Genomic DNA, 22,301 nt, shown 5'->3' with positions numbered 1-22,301 from the left:
ATGCTGCATACTTTAGGGGTGGTTCATTGGGGGGGGGGGGGCACAGATTACAAAGTGGCTAAACTGCAGCGCCCCCATTTAAAAGTCTTAATTTAGTTATTCCACCAAACTCATAAACATATGTCAATGGGCAATTAAATAGATAATAGAAGAATTATAGATAATAGAAAAAAGGGGATTTATAATATTTCTGCAAGGTGAAAATGGATATTAACCTTTTATAAAGATCTTCATAATCCTCATCTTCATGTCATAATAACCATTATCAGTCAACATGAACTTGCCTGTCTTTGATTTTTTTTCCATTTGTGTTTTTGGTTAGTTTGTTATTTTACTAGAATGGCAAAACACCTTTAGAAATCATGTTTGGTCACCAAACTACAGACTTTCGCGAAGACACCTCAGCTGCTCTTCTAACATATGAATTTGGTCCTCAAGCGCCTGCTGTTCCACAATCAGAACCAATGTCATTTTCACATAATGATCATAATCCTAAAGCCACTCCCCATTGAGGTAAATGGAAACGGTCTCTTCTACTACTCATTAAGTTGTCTCTTCTTTAGAGAGGGAACGTACCACTGAAGTACACAGCCAAGTACTTTTACTACTTACCACTATATGGTATGAGAGTAATAAATGCAACATGTATGCCACAATAATGCCACCATACATGTAACTGTGCAGTACAGAGACCAAGTATCATTTCATCATGTCATTTCTTTACATACACAAAGGTGATGGGTATTATTTATAAAGAAACCAAGATTAATCAGCTGATCTAAGAATGTAATGTATGAATAAATATGCAATAAAGGCCATTGACTTTGGGGTTCCAGTATTGGCCATTTGCTGCCTCTGGTAAAGAGCCATCTCAGGTCCTCATGTCTCACGGCAGAAAAAGCACTGGAAGTCTTTTTTCTCTGTGTTGGTTTTTACCTGAAACAACAATTCACTAATGTTAATACTCTGCTCATTATAGAAGAACACCAGAACAGAATATAGAATATGGTAAGGACTTGACTTATCATTGTACAGCCCTATAGATCCCACTGTAAACTGATCTCACAGGAACCAAAGTAAAAAAATTACTCTGCCTAAGGATAATCGCACATGGGTAGAAAGGTAGAATATTGTATCAATTGTATTGCTCTGAGGGACAGGGAACAATTGGCACACATCTTCCTACTGATCTAGAAACTGGCCAGGGACCAAAGTCCACTTATGACTGAAAATGCTAATCTTTCCATTTTTCAAATGTTGGGAGGCATGTATATGTAGTACTGGAGATGCAACTACACGCTGATTGCCGGCTGAGTTCCAGTGCCTAGGGCAGCATTGGCCTAAATACTGTGCTGATTCAGGGCCAATTGGCAGTTGGATTTACAATAATTATAATACTAGTGTATATTTTATACATGACTATATACATGACTATATAATATATATAATATAATATATAATGGCAGTCAAATGTGTTTTCATGATGTGAAATGAATGGAATTTCTCCTTTCCCAGAAGAAGGAAGTAGCCAAGGGAGATCATGAATTGAATATAGGAGGCCTATCTTACTGGACATTACAAAGTACCATTTCCACTACCTACTTGAAACAGGTGGATTTGCTAAGGCAAGTTATGTGCATCCCAGGAGGGAGCCTTCTTTATCCATAATTGGAGGAGGAGATATAAGGGTGAATTTAAAAAGGGAGCAAGTTACAAAGTGCAACAAAATGGGCACAACACACATGCTTTATTTTCTCTGAAACCCATTATTTGCACACAGCACAGGTGGAATGGCTGATTCTTACATTCTAGTGATCCTTTAGCTCATTATTCCTGGCAGTAACATTAAGACACAAAGACCACGAATGTAATACTTTTTCTTATTCCCCTGCCTTTCTTAGGTCATGTTGCCTTCCACGCCTATGACCAGGAAACTTGTGGCCATCAAGATCGGCAGGAAGCAGCCAAAGAATATATCCTCCATTGAGAAGGAGGCAATGGGTCCTGAGGGCTGCTGTGGGGCATCCATTCTTGTCCACCCAGCTTTCCAGAGCTAGGTACAGAGTCATGTCCGGGGCTGCCATCAGGGGGTTACAGGACAGTCCTCCCGGGCCTGGGGGATTTTCAGCCTTGAGGGGGGCCCGGCCACGCCGCAATGAACTGATTTCGCCGGCAAAATTTACATTGGTTGTGTCCCGTGTGTACGCATGACGTCAGTAGGCATGGGCGCATCTCTATTTAAACCGCCGCCTGCCGCCTTACACTCAGAAGATTGAAGACGCGTCTTGAAAAGGAGCTGCTTCCTGGAGACAGAACTGCTTCCTGGAGACGGTGAAGATGCAGAAGACACCGCTGGAGGAAGAAGAAGACCGCACAAAAGAAGGAAAAGAAGTCGCCACTGGAGAAGAAGTCGCCACTGGAGAAGAAGTCGCCACTGGAGAAGAAGTCGCCACTGGAGTCCCCCACTTGTAGGTAAGTACGACCACCAATGTGAGCCCTTGATCCCACCATTCAGCACCACGGACCACCAATGTGAGCACCTGAACACCAATGTGACCCCCCGTGTGGGCGGCTGGACCCCGTGCGGCCCCCAGGCCCCTGAAGCCCTAATGCGAGCCCCTGAAGCCCTAATGCGGGCCCTTGTAGCCCCAATGCTGGCCCCTGAAACCCCATGCAGGCCCTTGATGCCCCATATGGGCACCTGAAGCCTTAAAGTGGGCCCCTGAAGCCCTAATGTGGGCCCTTGTAGCCCCAATTCTGGCCCCCCAGCCCCAATGCAGGCCCCTGCATCCCCCCAAGGAAGGGCCACTGAACCATCAATGCAGGGCCTCTGATCCCCCCATGCAGGGCCCCTGATCCTCCCAAGGAAAGGCCCCTGATTCCCCCCCAAGGAAAGGCCCCTGATTCCCCCCCAAGGAAAGGCCCCTGATTCCCCCCCAAGGAAAGGCCCCTGATTCCCCACCAAGGAAAGGCCCCTGATTCCCCCCCCCAAGGAAGGGCCCCATGTGGTGGCAGGATTAATAACCCTTTTGCCAAAATGCTTTTTTTTACGGTTTCTGTGCTTATGTCCATGTGACCTGGTGGGGGCGTGAGCCACTTTCACTTAATATGAAGAACTGTACAGAGAACAGTTTGTAGGTTGGTAACTAATCTAATCTTTATTATCAAGGTGCTAAACTACACTGCAGCTGTGGACTGGTGGTCGTTTGGCATTACATTATGCAAAATGGCCACTGAAAAATCCCCATTTCTGGATGGACGTGACCTGCCCAACGTAAAAAAAATCCATCCTCAAACATCAGCCCAACATTCCAGGATGGATCAGCTCAGAACTACGGAATCTTCTGAGAAAGGTGGGTCTGAACAAATTTCACGTCTACTCTCCCCCACAATAGGTTTTTTTTATCTCTTCTGAAGCATTTTTCTATCTTTAGCTTCTGAAAAAGAAGGCTCACAAACGCCTTGGCATCAATGGAAGTATCCGGCAACATCCCATTTATGCTTCCATTGATTGGGAAGCACTGGAAAGTATGAGGATACCACCACCTTTCCAGCCAGAACCAGTAAGTTCATGACTACAGAATACAGAATACAATATATGTTAAGACTCCATCACTACTTGCCAGCACCTCTTCTCTAGTAGTAATGTTTCTTCAGTCCTCCATACCAGGGATATTGTATTATAACACATACAATGGAAAATCTGTAATGTATAGTGATGTACAGTTCCCTAAACATTCAGATGGTTACAGCTACTCTGGTTTAGCCTTAACATTGTGCTACTACATTGGTGGGGGGAATTATTTTGTGACTCAAAAGAAATTTCTTAAACAGGAAGAACCTGAGGATCTAAACAAGGTCAGGTCATCATTCATAGAGGTCCTGCAATATCCATCAGAGTACAATTCTCATTCAAGGGCTTTGCTACATAAGTCCCAGCTGGATGGAGTAGATGATCAGGCCCAGCCAGGTAAGTTTTACATTTGGCTTCCTCCCTCATCCCAGTGGGAGTCTTTCCTTATCACCTACTCCACCTGGCCTTGGCATCAACTCCACTCAAGTGTACCATCTGGCCATATCATCTTTTACATCTAAAACTTCAGTAAGTCCATTCCATCACCTCCAATAGCCATCTGACTCCATATTCAATCCTGCCTTGTCCATCTAGCCCAGTCGTGTGCTGTTCCTTCTACAATCTATTCCATCAGTCATCAGCATCTACTGCATCTGACCACACCTGTCCATAGCATCTAGGTCACTTAACCATCACTATTGCTCCATCTTTTTTGGTCATTTCATCAACACCTGTAAGGCCAAAATTAATAAAGATGCTATGCCCACCACAGTTCAGTTTCCCCATCTCAACATCTCTTTATATCTCCTCTAACTCTATCACCCCCTCCAGTTTTATAACCTACAACCCCTCCCAGCTACACCCCTTTTTTTTAAAAAATGTTTTATTAGTTTTCATTGTAACAAAGAATAAATGCAAGAAATTACAATATATGTTCATCCATAAGTTTGTCCAGCCTTATTATTACAAGGCGTTCCATGCGGAACATTCCCTACATCCGGTCATTTCCACAACCTCTCGGGTTATTCCGTTTCATTACTTATCTTGCAGCTGACATCTAGATAGGGAAGGAAGGATAGTTGGGGGGGAAGGGGGAAGAAGAAAAACATATATAGAGAGAAATAGTTATTTTGACTTCAGCATATCATTACCAGATGACTTCTCATCTGTTACTTTGCTCAAACAGTTCCAGACTCATTGGGGTCAGACCCAGATTGGGTTCTTTCCAGGTTTTAAGCCCCACAGGTACCACTCCAGCTCCCCCTCATAGCTCCTATCTAGGAACTTATATCTGATATTTTCCATCGCTCGGGTCCAATTCACTTTGGTTATCAGCGGTTGCCGACCAGGTAGTTTTGGCTTTTTCCAATTTGCTGCTAGGAGAGATCTTGCTGTTGTCAGGATGTGTGTAGATAGTTTATGGGATTGTTTGGAGTGTATGGCCCCAATTTTCATGCCTAGTAGAAATGTATGTGGGGTTGCCTGAATTGTGCTGCGTAGAACCTCGGAGAGCAGAGATGCTACCATCTCCCAGAATTCTTGGGCCACTGTGCAGGACCACCATGTGTGTAAAAAGGACCCTAGTTCTCCGCATCCCGGAAAGCAGGTGGCATGTTCTGGATTTCCACTCAGTTTGGTAATGCGTGTAAGCTCTTTCACTGGAGGTTGCGCATATAGATGGCACTGTCCCAAATTTATGCCCATATCTTATCTGAGATCGTGAGTTCTAAGTCTGTTTCCCATATAGAGCTGATGAAGATCAGTGGTATCGGATGACAGTTGGGTATATAGTGTCGATATCAAATGTGCTGGGTATAAACGTTTGAAACACATAGATTCAAAGTAGGTCGTGGTCTGAGCGTTCTGAAGTTTGAGTTCTGTGTCATATATATATATATATATATATATATATATATATATATATATATATATATATATATATATATATATGTAAATAACGAAAAAATCGAGAGTGGGGAATGTTATGTTGCTCTTGGAGTTGCTGAAATGATACGGTGATTTGGTCTGGCCGGAAGGCTGCAAGTGTGAGAATGTTCACCTCTATCCATGGTGCAAAGTCTGACGGGTACCCTCTGGAATATTCTATATCTGGTGTTACTTGTACTCAATTTCATTTTAGTGGCCACAGAGTCCCATAGATCCAGTGCATGTTGTGAGGAGGGTAAGAGATCTCTGGGAGTGGCTCTAATTGCTTTCGGAATCCAAAATAAGTGCGCTAGTTGCAATGGTGCTGTAAAATGATTCTCAATTTCTTTCCATGATTCCACCGAAGGGGTATGCATGTGAGTCATGACCACTAACCTACTTGCCAGGTAATATCTGTGTAGATGTGGGACTCCCAGACCCCCCAAAGATTGACGCTTTAATTCTGGGTCTCTTCCCTCCCCAGATGAAATTCGAGATAGCTCTTTGAAGAGAGAGAGCTAATTTTTCAGGGAAGTTGATTGGTAAGGTCCTAAATAAATATAGGAGGCGGGGCAACAGTGTCATCTTTACTAATGCTATCCTGCCGAACCAAGAGAGGTTGTATGTGTGCCAGATAGATAGGTCTTTTTTAAGCTTGTCTATCAATTGAGGTGATTTGCTTTGTATAAAGTATCATAGGAGGGCGTGAGCTTGATTCCCAGGTATTCTAAGTGTTCACTTTCCCATTTGTAGTCGAAGTTGAGCTGGAGAAGTTTTAGTTCTAACTTGGGTATTTTCAAGGGAAGAGCGTGTGTTTTCATTGAGTTGATTTTATAACCTGAAATCCGTTGGCAGCGTTCTAGGGTGTGTAGCACATTAGGTAAGGTGGTTTGGGGGATGTAAGCGTGAGGAGAATGTCGTCGGCAAACAGATTTATTTTATGTTCTTTGTCCCCTACTTGAAAACCTCTAATGTCTGGGTTGCATCTAATGGCATTGGCCAGGGGTTCTAGGGATAGTGCAAAGATTAATGGTGACAAGGGGCATCCTTGGCGCGTCCCTCCCTTAATCTTGATTTCATTAGATAATAGACCCATGCTGAGTACTCTTGCTGAGGGGGTGTCATATAATTGTCTGAGTCCTGTGACGAATGGTAATGGCATTCTCAGCGTTTCAAGGACAGCGAACATGTAATTCCAGTCCACTCTATCGAAAGCTTTTTGTGCATCTAAGGACAGAAGAAGGAAGGAGGTGGATAGTTTTGATGCTAAGCTTATCAAATCAATCGCTGTGCGAATGCCATCTGCCGCCTGTCACTAGGGTTGCCACCTTTTCTGGAAAAAAATACCAGCTTTCCTATATATTTAACTTTTTCCCTAATAATAGGGCTAATAATAACATTGGACTCAGCCATCATTTTTACCAGCCAGGCCAGTAAAATACCGGCCAGGTGGCAACCCTACCTGTCGCCCATGTACAAATCACACCTGGTCCTTATGAATTATCTTGGGGAGTCTATTGCCCAATATTTTAGCAAACATCTTGACATCAGCATTTATTAGTGAAATCGGTCTGTAGCTATCACAATTGTAGGGGTCCTTTCCTGATTTTAGAATCATTATTATGGTTGCCGATTGCATGTGTTTTGTTAAGAGTGATCCATCTAAGAGCGATTGAAAGAGGTCTTTCAAGTGTGGGCCTAAGAGTTTGTTAAATATCTTGTAATATTTTGCTGTATAGCCATCTGGACCCAGGGCTTTAGCTGATTTAGAGATTTTAATTAAATTTTCTATTTCCTCTATTTCTATGGCTGAAGCTAACATATCTTGGTCCTCCTTGGTAATTTGGGGAGGGGTCCACTCTGCCAGGAAGCTTGATTCCCTAGCTAGATTGGCCTCTGGGGCTTTGTCGGCTGAGTACAGTTCAGTGTAAAAATTACCGAACATATTGAGAATTTGTTTTGTGTCACACGTCACGATCCCTGTGTGGGTTCTGATAGCATGTATTGCTTGCACAGAATGGAGGGCTACACCACTTTTTTAAACCTCTTTTCTCCCCTGTTCTATTATCCAGTTTGAAAAAAAAAAAAAACCCTTTGCCCTCTCTTCCAATTACAACCCCATCCGATACCCTAGTTTAAAACATCCCTCTGCCCTTTCCCTTCAGTTACAACCCTGACCTATTCTTTCCCTCCCAACCATTCCCCACCCCAAAAAATGTGAATGGGTGTGAGTTAGGGAAAGTGCTCTGGGGCTGCTTATCCAGGTATGGGACCTGCTATCCAGAATGCTCAGGAGCTGGGGTTTTCCAGATAATAGATCTTTCCATAATTTGGATCTTCATACCTTAAGTCTACTAAAGAATCGTATCAATATTAAATAAACCCAATAGGCTGGTTTTGCTTCCAATAAGGGTTAATTATATCTTGTTTGGGATCAACTAGAAGGTACGGTTTTGTTTTTACAGATAAAAAGAAAAATTAAATTTGGATTATTTGGATAAAATGGAGATGGCTTTTCTGTAATTGGAGCATTCTGGATAATGGGTTCCCAGATAACGGGTTTCCAGATAATGGATCCCTTACCTGTACTGATAAATCACAGGTAAAAGTCCTGCTAAAATCGATACAATAAAGTCAAATGAAAAGGGATGGCGCACTCTCTCCAACTTACCACCATCTATGGGTCACAGCCGAAGGCTCTGCTCCATGAAAACAGCCAAAATGGTGTCGTCATCCTCCAAAGAATCATCTCTAGCAAACAGCGAACCTGATAAAGAGCACAGCACAGATAAGATACATAGCCAGCCACTGCTGTCACAACTGCCACCCAATGTTATTAATAGGGAAAAAAAGATAAATATATAGGAAGGCCAGTATTTTTTTCCACAAAAGGTGGCAACCCTAACTGTACAAGAACTGAGAATGGAACTGCAAGCTACAGCTGCCCGCACAGAACCACCTTGAAAATAAAATAGCTAAATTAGTGCACAATACAAAGGCTGAGAGCATTAAATTCACAAGACTCCCTCATCGCAGCCCTGCAAAATAAAATAGCAGATGTGGAGGATCGCTCCAGAAGAAATGATATTAGAGTAAGAGGAGAGCCAGAGAGCACCCTGCAACCCTAACTCTGCGAATACAAACAAAATCTTATTTTAGCAGCCCTGCCAGAGACCCCTGATGATCATCTCTTGTTCGATAGAATTCACAGAAAAGCCTAAAAATGCATCCAGTGGGGTGCCTTGTGTATTCATCCTAAGAATTTACTTCTACCACATTAAAGAAGGCCATATGCAATTCATGAGAAAACAAAAATCCCTTCCTCAGCCTTAAAACAAAATAAAAATCTGTGCAGATCTATCATCAGCCTTTACCCATGTAGCCAAATTGCCTTAAAGGAGAATTCAACCGATTTGTAAAGAACTGAGCACCTCCACACCAGGTAGACCTCCCCCCAGGCTAATTGCCCCCCCCCCCCGGGGAAATGCCCCATACTATATACTTACCCCTCAACGCAGATTCTGCCAGCGGAGTTACACGCATCCATCTTCCGGGTCCCCTGTAAGCTGACTGGGAGATCGGAATTTCTGCACATGCGCAGTTGGAGTATGCCGGTTTGCGACAACTGCGCAGGCGCGGAATTATGCGGAAATTGATGATCTTCCAGTCAGCTTACTGAGGACCCGGAAGATGGATGCGTGGAACTCCGCTGGCAGAATCTGGGACCTGTTATCCAGACTGAGGTTTTCTGATTAATAAATCTTTCCGTAATATGGATCTTCATACCTTAAGTCTCCTAGAGAGTCATGTCAGGAGCACAGGCTCGGGGTGTAAGTAAATACAATCACTTGCCTAAATTTTGGCACCCCCAGACAAAAAAATACCTTCCTTCTCCTTCTTCTCTTCTCTTCCCTCTCCTTCTTCCTCTTATTATGTTGGACTCAGAGATTGATAGGCCACACCAAGCTCCAAGAAATTGGGGCTCATTTATAAACACTGGGCAGTAACCTATAGCAACCAAGCTTTTTTTAGCCAGCAGCAGGTTAAGCAGGCAGTAACCCATGGCATGGTTGCCATGGGTTACCGCCCAGGTGCAAATTTGCCCAGTGTCCATAAATGATCCCCCTTATGTAAACCAATAGACAAAAGTGGGCCTAGCATGCCAGAGTCTACAAACTTACTATAGAGCTACCATACTGAACCATATGGTTGACTGGCACTTAGCCTCGAACAGAAAGAGTTGGATAGATCATCAACACTGGCTAAAAAAAACGAGCATAATCGAGCCATAACAATACATCTTTGAGCACATGGCAGATTAGAGAGAATGGCTATGCAACTCTTGCCACTACCAGTTAAGGCAATACTACTCGTTTGACAGGCAGTGAAAACAAACAAAACCCCCAGCTGCCTTGGTTCCCCTTACTAGTCTGGAAAAAGTCATACAAGATCTGCCCTTGACTTTATGGACCCAGGCCTGCCTACAAAAATTGGGAGACCTCTATGATCATAATAGCATAAACGCCTTCTCAAACATTCAAGGACCCTATAACCTCCCCAACAGTCAACTGTATACTTATCTGCAAATACGTCACTATCTCCAGTCGAGCCAACTTCTAGTAACAAGCCCCCAGACACAGTCTGATCAAAGATCTTTTCAAAATTCCACAAAAAAGAAGGGTACTGCAGCAGCTTATCTTGAAACACATCAAAGAAATTCTACCAGCTCTAAGATTATTGGGAAATAGACCTCCAAATGGAAATAGACAGGGATCACTGGGAATTCCTACATCAGCAAACACCAAAATATTCCCAGTCTCTAAATCACCAAGAGACAACAATAAAGCGGATGTACAGTTCTTTTTAACCTCGGATAAAATCCAGGAAGCATACTCAAATGCATATAACCTTTTCTGGAGATGCCGAAAAGAAACCAGAACACTATTTTATGATTCACAGCTTCAAAATATCCCCGATTCTACACTCAAATCTCAACCTGAGATAGCACTACTGGGAATTATTTTACAACCAATAGAAGAGAGCCATAAGCAAATTACTATCTATATAATTTATGATAGCCAATCCCTCATTGCCAGCCACTGGAAAAAGCATACATTACCAACTATAGAAGACATACATATTAAAGTAAAAGCATCCTCCTGTATGATCAGACCTTTGCATCTTCTACAATATGGTAGTAAAGCCTATTACTACCCCCCAGGACATTGTTGCCTTCCTCAAACATATGACACCTATATGGTGTTAAGAACAATGCACTGTACAACAGCAATCTTACCTTGTCCTGTGCCTGTGCTCACTTCTTCACACTTCTTCCCTTTCCTATGTTTCAATAAATGCAAAACTGCAAAAAAAATAACATTAATCTACTTTTAATAATGTTGGGAATGAAGCCATCAAATACAGCTATCACTAGTGCCCAATGCTTACACATCATTTGTCTGACAACTAAAAAGAAAGGAAAAGCAGTAGTGTGATGTGTATTCTGCACTATGTCCAGTGCATGGGCAGCTTTAGCTTCCCTACCATTGACTTGACACATGGTACATGGAAGAAGAATTGTTGTTAAAACAGAAAGCTACCCCAAGAAAGATAGTGAGGCTGGTACTGAGTTGGTCATTTGTAAAACTGCTGATAGTTCTCAAATTTGCAGACCTGATGCAGAGATAGGTCCCCAACATACAAATATATGTGTGACTGATGTTTAGTACCCATTGCATCTTACTGAAAAATTGAAGTTCCAGTTCCCAAATACCAGTAACTACTGCCTTTCACTACTTAATATTCTTGGAATTTCAGTAACCACTGTATAACATACCCAGCGTGCCAGTACCCTCTGCCTTGCAATGCATGATGTGTTTGAGGGGTCAGAATCTCTCTCACTTTTGCTTGTTGTGCCCCCTGACCTATACTATAGGGGTAAGTCACAAGGTTGTGCACACTAAATTTTTTTTGTTCAAAAAAGTCAAAAAGTAAACCACATAAAACCTTTTTGAAGAAATAAAAGCAGGTCTCATAAAGAGACTACAAGGCATGTGGGGGGCCCACACCATTTCTGGGCCCGCCAGAGCCTTCTGCAAATCCAATTCCAGAGCAAAGATTGCATCTGGAGCACCTCCTGTAACCGGGCTCCACCAGCACTGACAGCAATTTAACCAAGAAAATTATACTCCTTTATTTTGTGCATGACAACAGATAATCGAACATTGGGGAAGCTGAAACGATCATGGTATGACAGGACACAGGCAATAAAAAGGATGCTAATGCCCAAAGTTATGTACTGAATACAAGTATTACCCATGCTATTACCAATGTCTTTCTTGTTCTAGTTTGAAGTCCATGATTACAATATTTATCTGGGCAGGCAAAAACCCCAGACTCAAATATAAACTATTATTACTCCCAAAGGATGGGGAGGCCTTTCCTTCCCAGATACCAGCCTGTATGCTGTTTTAATCCGCATCCTTAAATGGGCCTCTAGAAAAAGAAAATGTGGTTAGAACTGGAACAAGCTATTACAGATATTGAACAAACGGTACTCTCGCATACTCGGTGCCGATCCAGGACTCCGTGTGAGGACAACAGCGTTCGTGTAGAATTTTCGGCTTTATTTCAACAAACACACAGGTAAGGGTGCTGCGGTGGGTGTAGTCAGCCCTGTACACCCACCGCAGCACCCTTACCTGTGTGTTTGTTGAAATAAAGCCGAAAATTCTACACGAACGCTGTTGTCCTCACACGGAGTCCTGGATCGGCACCGAGTATGTGAGAGTACCGTTTGTTCTACAATGATTACCAGCATGGAGTAGCTGGCGTCTCGCAAAGGCAGCGGCTGGGAAGACACAACATTTCCAGGTGAGCTCCGATGCGAACCGCATGATTTTTGTTCATATTACAGATATTGCACAGGTAAATATACTATGGTCTAAATATAAAATGTATAAATACATTTATTTTATAGACCTGCTAAATATGTTGGTACTCTAAAAATATGATATAAATAATAATAATAAGGGAACACCTCTTGCAGGTATCCAATAAAGATGGGGGCAACATCTAGGAAAAGGATCTAGAAAAAGTATTTTTAGATAAACTATGGTAGAGAATCTTTACTAGTACTCATAATTCCCAATAAACTGTAAGAATAAAATAAATTATAAATTGGCCGCTAGATGTCACTAAAGCCCAGCTAAAATATACAAACTGTACTAGAACAGCTCAAACCCCAGCTGGAGATGTGAAAAAGAAGAAGGTACTAGAGATGGGTGAATTTGTCCCGTGTCACTTGTGCACAACAAATTGAAGTCAATGAGCGTTATTTTATGCAACTTTTTTTTCAACACTGCTAAAAATTTTGCCCATCTCTACTAGGTCACTTCTACGTATTTTTACATTTGCTGAAACTTCTACGTATATGTCTAATATAAGTGATTAAAAAAAAGAAAGAATAAAAATTGGACTTGCAGAGTCATTACTGAAGACGTTTCACTACTCATCTGAGCAGCTTCTTCAGTCCAACTGACTGGTGTGGTAAATTCTCGGCATATAGACTCTTCCACTAATCCAATCACAACGGCACATTGTAATTCTTCAGAGAGCTGCAAAAAGGAAAGGTTGTGGGAGCACTCCATGGCTTAATAAAAATGTAATAAAATACAATGGAAGTGCTACTGATCTGGCCAAATTAACTATTGTAGCAGATCTATTCTGTTTGGAAGTTCAGCAGCTATGCTGCAGGCCAGGCTTCCATGTGGTTGTAGCACCCCCACACCCGTCCCTTTATTTAAATGGTAGAACAATGCCTTTGGAAATGGGTGTTGGTCTGGGCAGTTTCTCTCTCTTAAAAGCTGCAAGCGGGGGAGGATTAATCTCATGGAACCAATGCTGGGGTCTAGGTTATCTCTCCCCTTTGAAAGCTAATGGCGGGGGAGGACTAAGCCCTATGATTAAAACCAATGCCCAGGTCGGGAGACCTTTATTTCAGGTAATGCTCTTATGCCAGGAGGCTTTAGCATTTGATATTATGATCAGAGGTAAATAGTTAGGGACCACCGTATGGGTTTTACCTTGACGTGGTATGGTGGCTTATCAATCTTATGATCATAAAAAACCCTGTCTTTGTAAATATTTGCCTCTGCATAGATTACTTATATGACAGGGGACCAGGGAATGTGCATGAAACAATTTCTCTTCTTTTTCTCTCTGTCTTCAGAGAGGTGACATCTGAAATTCACAGGTGTTGATCCTGTGTAGTTATTGTGATCGGATTACCAATGTGTCATGCAACTACTAGAAACAAGTGTTACTTGTGAGAGTTGCATGAATGGATGTGTGAAGTTTTATGAAACTGCCAGAGTACATATGTTAGAACATTTTATGTAGTAGAGTCTGCTAAGCAGACAGGTGGTGTTGAAGGCCCCCACCTCTGTTCAGGGATGGTTTCTCCACCTTGACATGAATCGCTTTTTTCACACCTCTTTCAAACCAGCGGTGTTATTTATCCAAGATTTGGACATTGCTGTCTTCATAGGAGTGTCCCTTGTCTTTAAGGTTTAGAAAGATAGCAGAGTCTTGCCCTGTAGAGTTCACCCTCCTATGCTGAGCCATTCGCTTGGTGAGCAGTTGTTTTGTCTCCCCACTCCTTGCTACACTGGACTGCTCAGCATAGGAGGGCAAACTCTACAGGGCAGAATAAAACAGTGTTGTCCAACTTCTGTGGTACAGAAATTTTGGACAGTTGGACAGCCCTGGACTAGAATAACATCTAGGTCAGTGAAACTGGTGCAGCTATGGACCTAAGCCATAGTCTTAACCCTCCCCCCAGTGCGATCTGTGCTTGTGATCAGGGAGGTGATGGGGGTGGATGGTAATGTGTGCTGGTGGTGATCAGGGAATGGAGTAGGCAAAAGTGATGTGCAGGTTGATCCAAAGCCTGCTGTGACCTACGGGTTGACAGGGTTTGAGTTGAAATTTGGTCAACCATCGTGGGTTAGGGTTGAGTGCGGGTCAGACTGGGGAAGTACACTCTTCCACTGCTCCTGAACACTCACTGCCTTGGAACCAGAGGTGCACACAGAAGTAGTGTACAGAGGAAGAAGACATGGGTACAGGTTGGGCACAGGTCCAAAAATGGCAACATTAGGGTCAGATGCAAGTTAAAGGGGTGGTTTACCTTTAAATATATTTTAGTATGTTATAGAATCTGCCCACCCAATTATTACTTACATGATGCACCCTTGTGTCTAAATGGGAAAGTGCTGGCAGCAGCACTGGGGAGCCATGAGAAGCTTGATGCCTGTTATGCTAAAAACGACTTTACTTTCTGTTTCAGACTATATTCTATCTACTGGTGCTTTATACAAAAAATATGGTACATGTCCCCCTTTAATAGGAACAGTTTACTGATTCAGCCAGATGAGGCTCTGAGAGAAGTGGGGCAGTGCTGTAGCATGTCCAATTTGAAAAGTAAAATTTAATTAAATAAACATCCTATATCCATTCAGGATAGAAAAGAACTGAAGAAGGCAGGTTTAATACAAGGTAGAGCATGGCCCCTGGTGGAGGGACCCACAATTTTTGCTTCATCATTCATCCTCCTAGAGGAGAGCTGTATTAATACACTTGTCCCTTGTACTGCCTAGGAACAATTGAGAAATAAAAAAATATGGTATATGTGTCCCCTTTAATGGGAACTATTTTCCTAATGTATTTTGTTTGTGTCAGGTTACTATTAGGTTTTGAACTATTTTTTATCTAATTTGTTATACAAAGACAGCTTTTAAAGTGTAACTAGTGAGTTGTTCACGCAGACTTTTTCTTTTATAATAAAGTTAATGGACATGCATTGATCTGTGTGTATTCTAGATTCCTGGTGAAAATGCTGAATACAATTGTGTATGTGGAGGGGGTTGTTTCTTTAAGGGGGCACAGGTTGCAAAGCTTCCCCACTAATGGGCCCTCATGAAAGTCCATGCCATATTAATTTTGTAATTGACTTCAATCTAGTACTCTAAGCACTATAAAAGTGTCTCAGTAAAGAGTTAAAAGATGAGCACTATGCAGAGCGAAGTTGCATAGACCCATGAATGGAGAATGGACAATGATTTAATTTGACCCTAGAAATTTAATTTGGAAAGCAGTTATGGGAGTGCAGACCACCCAACATTTAAATATTAAAGGGATCCTGTCATCAGAAAACATGTTTTTTTCAAAACGCATCAGTTAATAGTGCTACTTCAGTAGAATTCTGCACTCAAATCCATTTCTCAAAAGAGCAAACAGATTTTTTTATATTCAATTTTGAAATCTGACATGGGGCTAGACATTTTGTCAATTTCCCAGCTGCCCCTGGTCATGTGACTTGTGCCTGCACTTTAGGAGAGAAATGCTTTCTGGCAGGCTGCTGTTTTTCCTTCTCAATGTAACTGAATGTGTCTCAGTGAGACATGGGTTTTTACTATTGAGTGTTGTTCTTAGATCTACCAGGCAGCTGTTATCTTGTGTTAGGGAGCTGTTATCTGGTTACCTTCCCATTGTTCTTTTGTTTGGCTGCTGGGGGGGAAAAGGGAGGGGGAGATATCACTCCAACTTGCAGTACAGTAGTAAAGAGTGATTGAAGTTTATCAGAGCACAAGTCACATGACTTGGGGCAGCTGGGAAATTGACAATATGTCTAGCCCCAAGTCAGATTTCAAAATTGAATATAAAAAAAAAATCTGTTTGCTCTTTTGAGAAATGGATTTCAGTGCAGAATTCTGCTGGAGCAGCATTAACAACTGATTCATTTCGAAAAAACATTTTTTCCCATGACAGTATCCCTTTAAGAAGCTGTATAATTAAGGCCATGTCCCTAGCCTTCCCCGATCACAACAAGTTACGACACTTCTCTGCCCCTAAACCCCACTCACCGCTGGTGTAACTATAGAAGAAGCAGACCCAGTGGTCGCAGGGGGCCCTGGGAACAGTCGATTCTTTACCTTTTCCGACGCAGTCAGCCGGGGGAGCAGGGACGCAACTGGGTGGGCAGGTAGAGGGAGGGAGTGTCAGGCTGAACGTGCAGTGCGAGGGCCCCTCTTAAGTGTTTTTGCATGGGGGGCCCAATGCAACTTTGTTACGCTGCTGCCATTTACATTTCTGTAAGCCTTTCACCCATGATTTTGGATTGTCCTGCCTTACTGGAAACACTAGGAAGTATGGAAATTCATAGCCACAACCACATTGTACAATCATATCTGGCAGGCACAGCAATTAGAGACACACAGCTACTGCTGCAATATACAGTACATTCAGATGTCTCACAAATATACATACAGAAGACACACAAATAAGTGCCACAGAACCCTGTTGGAAACTTTTAGCACCATTACTTTATATTTACTGTAGTGCAGGAGAAGCCATTGGGGACCCCTCTCCAGGAAATAAAGTTACAAAGGATGGCATTCACAATGAGAACAAGAACATAGGTTTACACATGGAGACACAACATTAACACTTTTTTTTTTTTTTTTTACTAAAATAATACAGATTAGATTCAAAGCTTATGCAATAGATTATTAACCCCTTCATAGCCAAACACTGGTTTTACTATATCCTGAAACAATATCAGAACAGCGGGCATCATAAATAATTTAGATTCAGCCAATTGTGGACACCCTTACTTGGTAAATGGGCAAAGGGAATAGCCCAAATGCCATAATAGGATTTATGAGGTGGTTTAACTTTTCAATTAACTTTTAGTGTGTTATAGAATGGCCAATACTAAGCAACTTTTCTTCATTATATATAGTTTTAACTGTTTGCTGTTTTCTTCTGATTCTTTACAGCTTTCAAATGGGGGTCACTAAGCCCATATAAAAACAAATGCTCTGTAAGGCTAGACATGTATTGTTATTGCTCTATTATTTATAACTCATCTTTCTATTCAGGCCCTCTCCTATTCAAATTCAAAAACTCTTATATGGTTGCTACAGTATTTTTGACCCTAGAAACCAGGTTGCTAAAACTACAAACTGGAGAGCTGCTGAATAAAAAGCTAAATAACTGAAAAACCTACATCATACCAATTGTTAACTCAAGGTAAACAACCCCTTTAATGCCATATACCAAACCAAGCTAGAGTTGAAAAATGGTGGGTGAAAGTGATGATATATGCCAATGTTATTAATAGGGAATAAAAATATAGTTAAGATAGTATTCTTCAAGGTTGACAACCCAACCCATAAACTTGCAGTCACTGCCTAACAACACATTGTATATGATCAAGCTTATGAACCATCTGTCTGAATTCACTTCTAGCATTTCCTCCATTTAATAATATACCCCCTTATTTATATTAACTCACTTAATTGGGCTTACCTAAATAAAGTGCATAAACACTATCTAAAAAATTAAGATTATATATATATATATATATATATATATATATATATATATATATATATATATATATATATATATATATATATATATATATATATATATTTTAGGATGATCCAATAAAATCGTTTACTTATGGTTACATTGATTGGGTGTATTTACAGACATTCTGACCACATTGTCCCAGCAGTCAATTGGACAGTGTTTGATGGCTGGGTCGTTCGTTTAAACGATTGGTTAGCCAATACGATCGTGATGGACGTGTGTCTTTTGTCATCCTAAAGGTGGCCATTCACTTGCAGATTTACCTGCAATATCGGACGAACAAACGGACGTCCCCATCTCCCGACCTGCCACTAACCTTCAGTTTAAATAAAGTAGTAACAGAACAGTTTAGCCGATGTTCTGCCCATGACAGCAATTGTACGGAAGTTTATGTCCGACAAAGCTGGTGAGTCTCCCACTGAAAATCTTCAGATCGACAATACATGCAGAGATATTACTGGCAGCCGACAGAAATCTTCTAACCTGTCCGATCGGCACGGCACGACAAATGTCGGGACACTTCACACAAATCGTCTGAAAATCGTACAAATTGAGGATTCATATGATCGGATCTTTGTGTCTATGGCCAGCTTTACTTACTATGTTTGCAGGGTGGCAACAAAATCTGCCCGTGCATGGCCAGCTGTACTTTATCAGCAGAATGGTAAGGGAAATGGACACTGCAAGTTATATATTTAGGTTTGACAGATCAGATAGTGTTTATATATACCTTATTTACAGAAGCTCAACTGAAAAAACTTGCCAGAACTCTGCAAACAAAGATGGAGCCTTGTGAGCAACCCAGAACAGAGGAACTCAGATCACAGATAATGTGGCACAGAACTGTTGGTTGTGGGATGTACACTGCCAGTGTCGGACTGGGGGACCCGGGGCCCACTGGGAGTGCTGCTTTAAGGCACCCACATTGCCCCCTGCCCCAGCAGCAAAGACACGTTGGCCAAGCACTCCTCCACTTCGTAGCTGCACCCCCCCCCACTGGCCCCCTAGCGTTTAACTTTTTCCTGTTCATGGCCACAACCGGGGGTCGGAGGGTAGCACCAATAGTGGGACTAGGCTGGCGGGGCCCCCAAGGGCCCAGTCTGACCATGTACACCGCCACTGCCTAGAACAGCTAGGCATAATAAAACAAACACTTCCAAAATATACTTTTGCATACCTTTATCTTTCAAGCAAAGCGCAGAGCAGCTGTATTCCCATGTATAGAAGCCACCTGCAATAAAATAACTCCTCCATTGCTCCTTGCAGAATACTGTCTTGCTATATTTTACAATGGAAGAATACAAGGAAAATCTCCCATAAAACAGCAAATGTAATTTAGAACATTCTATTGTGGTTAGCTCCAAAATATGCCAATATAATAACATTGAAAAAAAATCCCTTAGCCCAGACTGCTTATGGTAATTTGAAAACTATTACAGACCAACCAAATTTCTTTTAGCTGTGAAGGGGTCATAATCCATAATGTGCAAAAAAAAAAAAAAAACCAATATTAAAACATACAAAATAATAATAATTATAAACATTTTTTTATAAAACCATGATACATTTAAGTTGAATTTGGCATAAAATCTTTAGAGATGTTAAAGCATTTTGGTCTCTTGGGCTTCATCCTGAGTATCAACACATTTCTAATTCTTCCTCTTCCTCTTTTCAAAAGCAAATTCCCTTCTTTTTTTTTTTTAATAAAATATACAAAATAAAACGGTCAATACTTTTAATAAAACACCAAGTCCTAAATTTAAAATGATTTTCCTGGTGAAGGAAGAAAAGGCTAATGTTTGTGATAATAATTAAAAAATAAATATGCTTTATATGCAGATCAAGGTAGCGGTTATTATATAATCTTCTGACCCCCTGGGTGTCAGCTATGTAAAAGACACAAGTACACAGAACATGTGCATTAGGATCAAGAATTAACAAAACAGTTCTCCAGGGTAGATGTAATGAATACAAACCAATTCAACCTTTTAAATGTGCCCCAGTGCGATATATATAGTGAAGTCTTCCTGATGACGGCTTGAGTTTGTAAGCCGAAACGTTGAAATAAATCTACCAGCTTTTTTTCACTTATCAAGACCTATGTGTGCAGAAGTTTTTTTGCTTTATAGATATGAATTTTTGTCCAGCACCTAGGCATCAACATGGCTATCTGAGTGCACCTATCTAGTGTTATATATATATATATATATAGTGAATAAAGTACCCCCTCTTATAAAATATAAGGATATTATGTTACCGAGGAGTTTTCATGACCATATCAAAATACGATTCCGAGTTTTTATACAAGTCATGGAACTTTTTGCAACTGGGGGTACTTTATTTATTATAATACACAAGTTTCAGTGAGTCATGTGACAGAAATGACATCAGAACCCACCGTTTATAACTGATGACATCAGACATAAGGATATCATTTGTGTAATAATATATATATACACGCTCCTGCCCTGCTATGATGTCATGGAAGGGGGCTGGGCACATCAATGCATGTATATACAAAGGAGCACATCAGGACAGAAGTGGGGCAGTAGAAGGTTGCGGGTGGAGTGATAAAGTGGTAAACCCGCAGGTCCCATGGGGGTCGAGTCAGCCTGCACATCACATCTTTAGAGGCGCCTGGCATGCACTGCAACTGAATGCTCGCCAAGTCCCATCCCCCTGACCACCTGGTCATATCTCACAGCCTGGGTGGCGGAATGTCTTTACAGCTATAGAGGAAGCCGACCCTGCTTCCTCTATAATTAAGCCACTGTCCCAGACATAGGGGTACCCCTGCTTTACACATGATGCTAAAAGAATATTTATTGTTTTCCAAATCCAGAATTGCTTAACTAATTGCTTGATATTTTGCCTCTAATGAAAAAAAAATGTTTACTGGAGGAGATCTACATAAAGATATGTTTTGAAGTTGGTGGTTCAAAGGCATAATGGTTAGGCCTATGACAGTAGACAACTAAACAAGCTGACACAACAGGGGGTTACAACATTTCTGCATATAAATTTCATTAAGGTTTGAAACAGACTCCCTGGTGAGGTTTGTGGTTTACAAAAACCAACATTGAGCAATACATAACTTGTATCAAAGTGTTTGTCTTTGGTTGCCTGAAAATTACCCTCAATAGGGCAACAAGTATTCACTCAAACGTCTTCATTCCAGTTGTATGCTGTGGATGAAAGATCCAGGAGATCTACATTTGCATCAAGCCCATATGCCAGTTTATAATAAGGCACTTGCATAGAATCCAAAAGAGGTAAAATGTTCATAGTGCGTTATTTCGACCTTGTAGGATAAAGCTACTTGATTTACAATGTACTGAACAGACTTCAGTAAAAGCTTTAACACTCAGATACACTTAACTAACTCAGTGCTGCCCTTGGTTATTGTGCAGATTATTTCCTCCGAGCCCACTCTTTATGCAGAGTTGCTGATCTTCGTGAAAGCTTAAAGGCATAAAAGGCAATATCAAGTACATCTCTCAGATACACTACCTATGTAGTAGATGTGCATGTAAGCTGCACTAGCGACTTTTGCTACCAATGCTTCTCTTGTTCATAGATGATGTTCCAGCTAGAAGTTCTGGAAAATTCACATTCAGAACACCACTATCTCAGTATAGAGCAAATAAACCACATATGGATCTTGAAAAGCAGCAGGATGGAATAGTATTTGGTCAAAACGATTATTCTGGTTCTGCGTGATCCACAGTAGTTGTTGTTTCGCAGGCAGAAATATCAAGAAAAATGGCTTCTCTGTATTTTTCAGCTCTAATACTCAGCTGAGTGCATTTAAGGTAGGACACGGACAGGCCCAAACTGACACAAGAGTTACATACACACTTATTGCAAGGAAACTGGCCCCCTCAGTAAATGTTGATACTGAAAGTACTGATTAAGGAAGAGCCATTGAGGGTCAAAAGCCTTGGCTAGAGTTTGCTGTTTTACTAGAATGGCAAAACCCCTTTTGAGATCCTTTTTTTGGGGTGCCAAACTACAGACTTTCCTGAAGACACCTCAGCTGTTCTTCTCCCAAACGAATTTTGTCCTCAAGCTCCCGCTGTTCTACAATCAGAGCCGAGGTCATTCGGACATAGTGATGATAGTCGTGAAGCTGCTCCTCATTAAGGTAACGGGACACTGTCTCGAGAACCATCTGTTCCCTCCGAGTGACATGTGCCTTCAGCTCCTTGGCATCCTCCAGTTGCTCAGTAAGCTGCTTCTTCTTCTCTAGCAGGTTCAGCTGTGAGCGGGATAGAGGAAATATGTGCCATAAAGCGTACAACAAAAGCCAATCGTATATATAGTCTGATTATTGTAAAAAACACAGTTTAAAGAACTAGCAATA

At 41.5% G+C, this 22,301-nt stretch overlaps 1 protein-coding gene and 1 long non-coding RNA gene across 5 annotated transcripts in view; both read right to left on the bottom strand.

The window, feature by feature from the left end:
• Window positions 1-16: 16 nt before the first annotated feature.
• Window positions 17-12,110, bottom strand: LOC108698266. 2 transcript variants are annotated; one of them, XR_001932605.2, is made up of 4 exons: window positions 11,828-12,110; window positions 10,797-10,862; window positions 8,172-8,267; window positions 17-936 (listed from the first exon to the last, which is right to left on the bottom strand). It is a non-coding gene; the product is annotated as an uncharacterized LOC108698266 (long non-coding RNA). The 2 variants fall into 2 exon arrangements; XR_005963262.1 differs by having other exon boundaries at window positions 10,797-12,110.
• Window positions 12,111-20,743: 8,633 nt separating this feature from the next.
• shroom4.L (shroom family member 4 L homeolog) overlaps window positions 20,744-22,301 on the bottom strand; it is a 61,151-nt gene continuing 59,593 nt past the window's right edge. For all 3 annotated transcript variants that reach the window (XM_041572560.1, XM_018229625.2, XM_018229626.2), the window contains one exon: window positions 20,744-22,196. In XM_041572560.1, the coding sequence (XP_041428494.1) occupies window positions 21,948-22,196 (249 nt within the window). In that variant the 3' untranslated portion in view covers window positions 20,744-21,947. The remainder of the gene's footprint in view (window positions 22,197-22,301) is intronic.

The sequence above is a fragment of the Xenopus laevis genome, chromosome 8L (genome assembly GCF_017654675.1).
Source record: "Xenopus laevis strain J_2021 chromosome 8L, Xenopus_laevis_v10.1, whole genome shotgun sequence".
NCBI classification, from domain to species: domain Eukaryota; kingdom Metazoa; phylum Chordata; class Amphibia; order Anura; family Pipidae; genus Xenopus; species Xenopus laevis.
The sequence above is the reverse complement of the archived record's forward strand: the minus strand, read 5'-3'. Positions and strand labels throughout refer to the sequence as shown.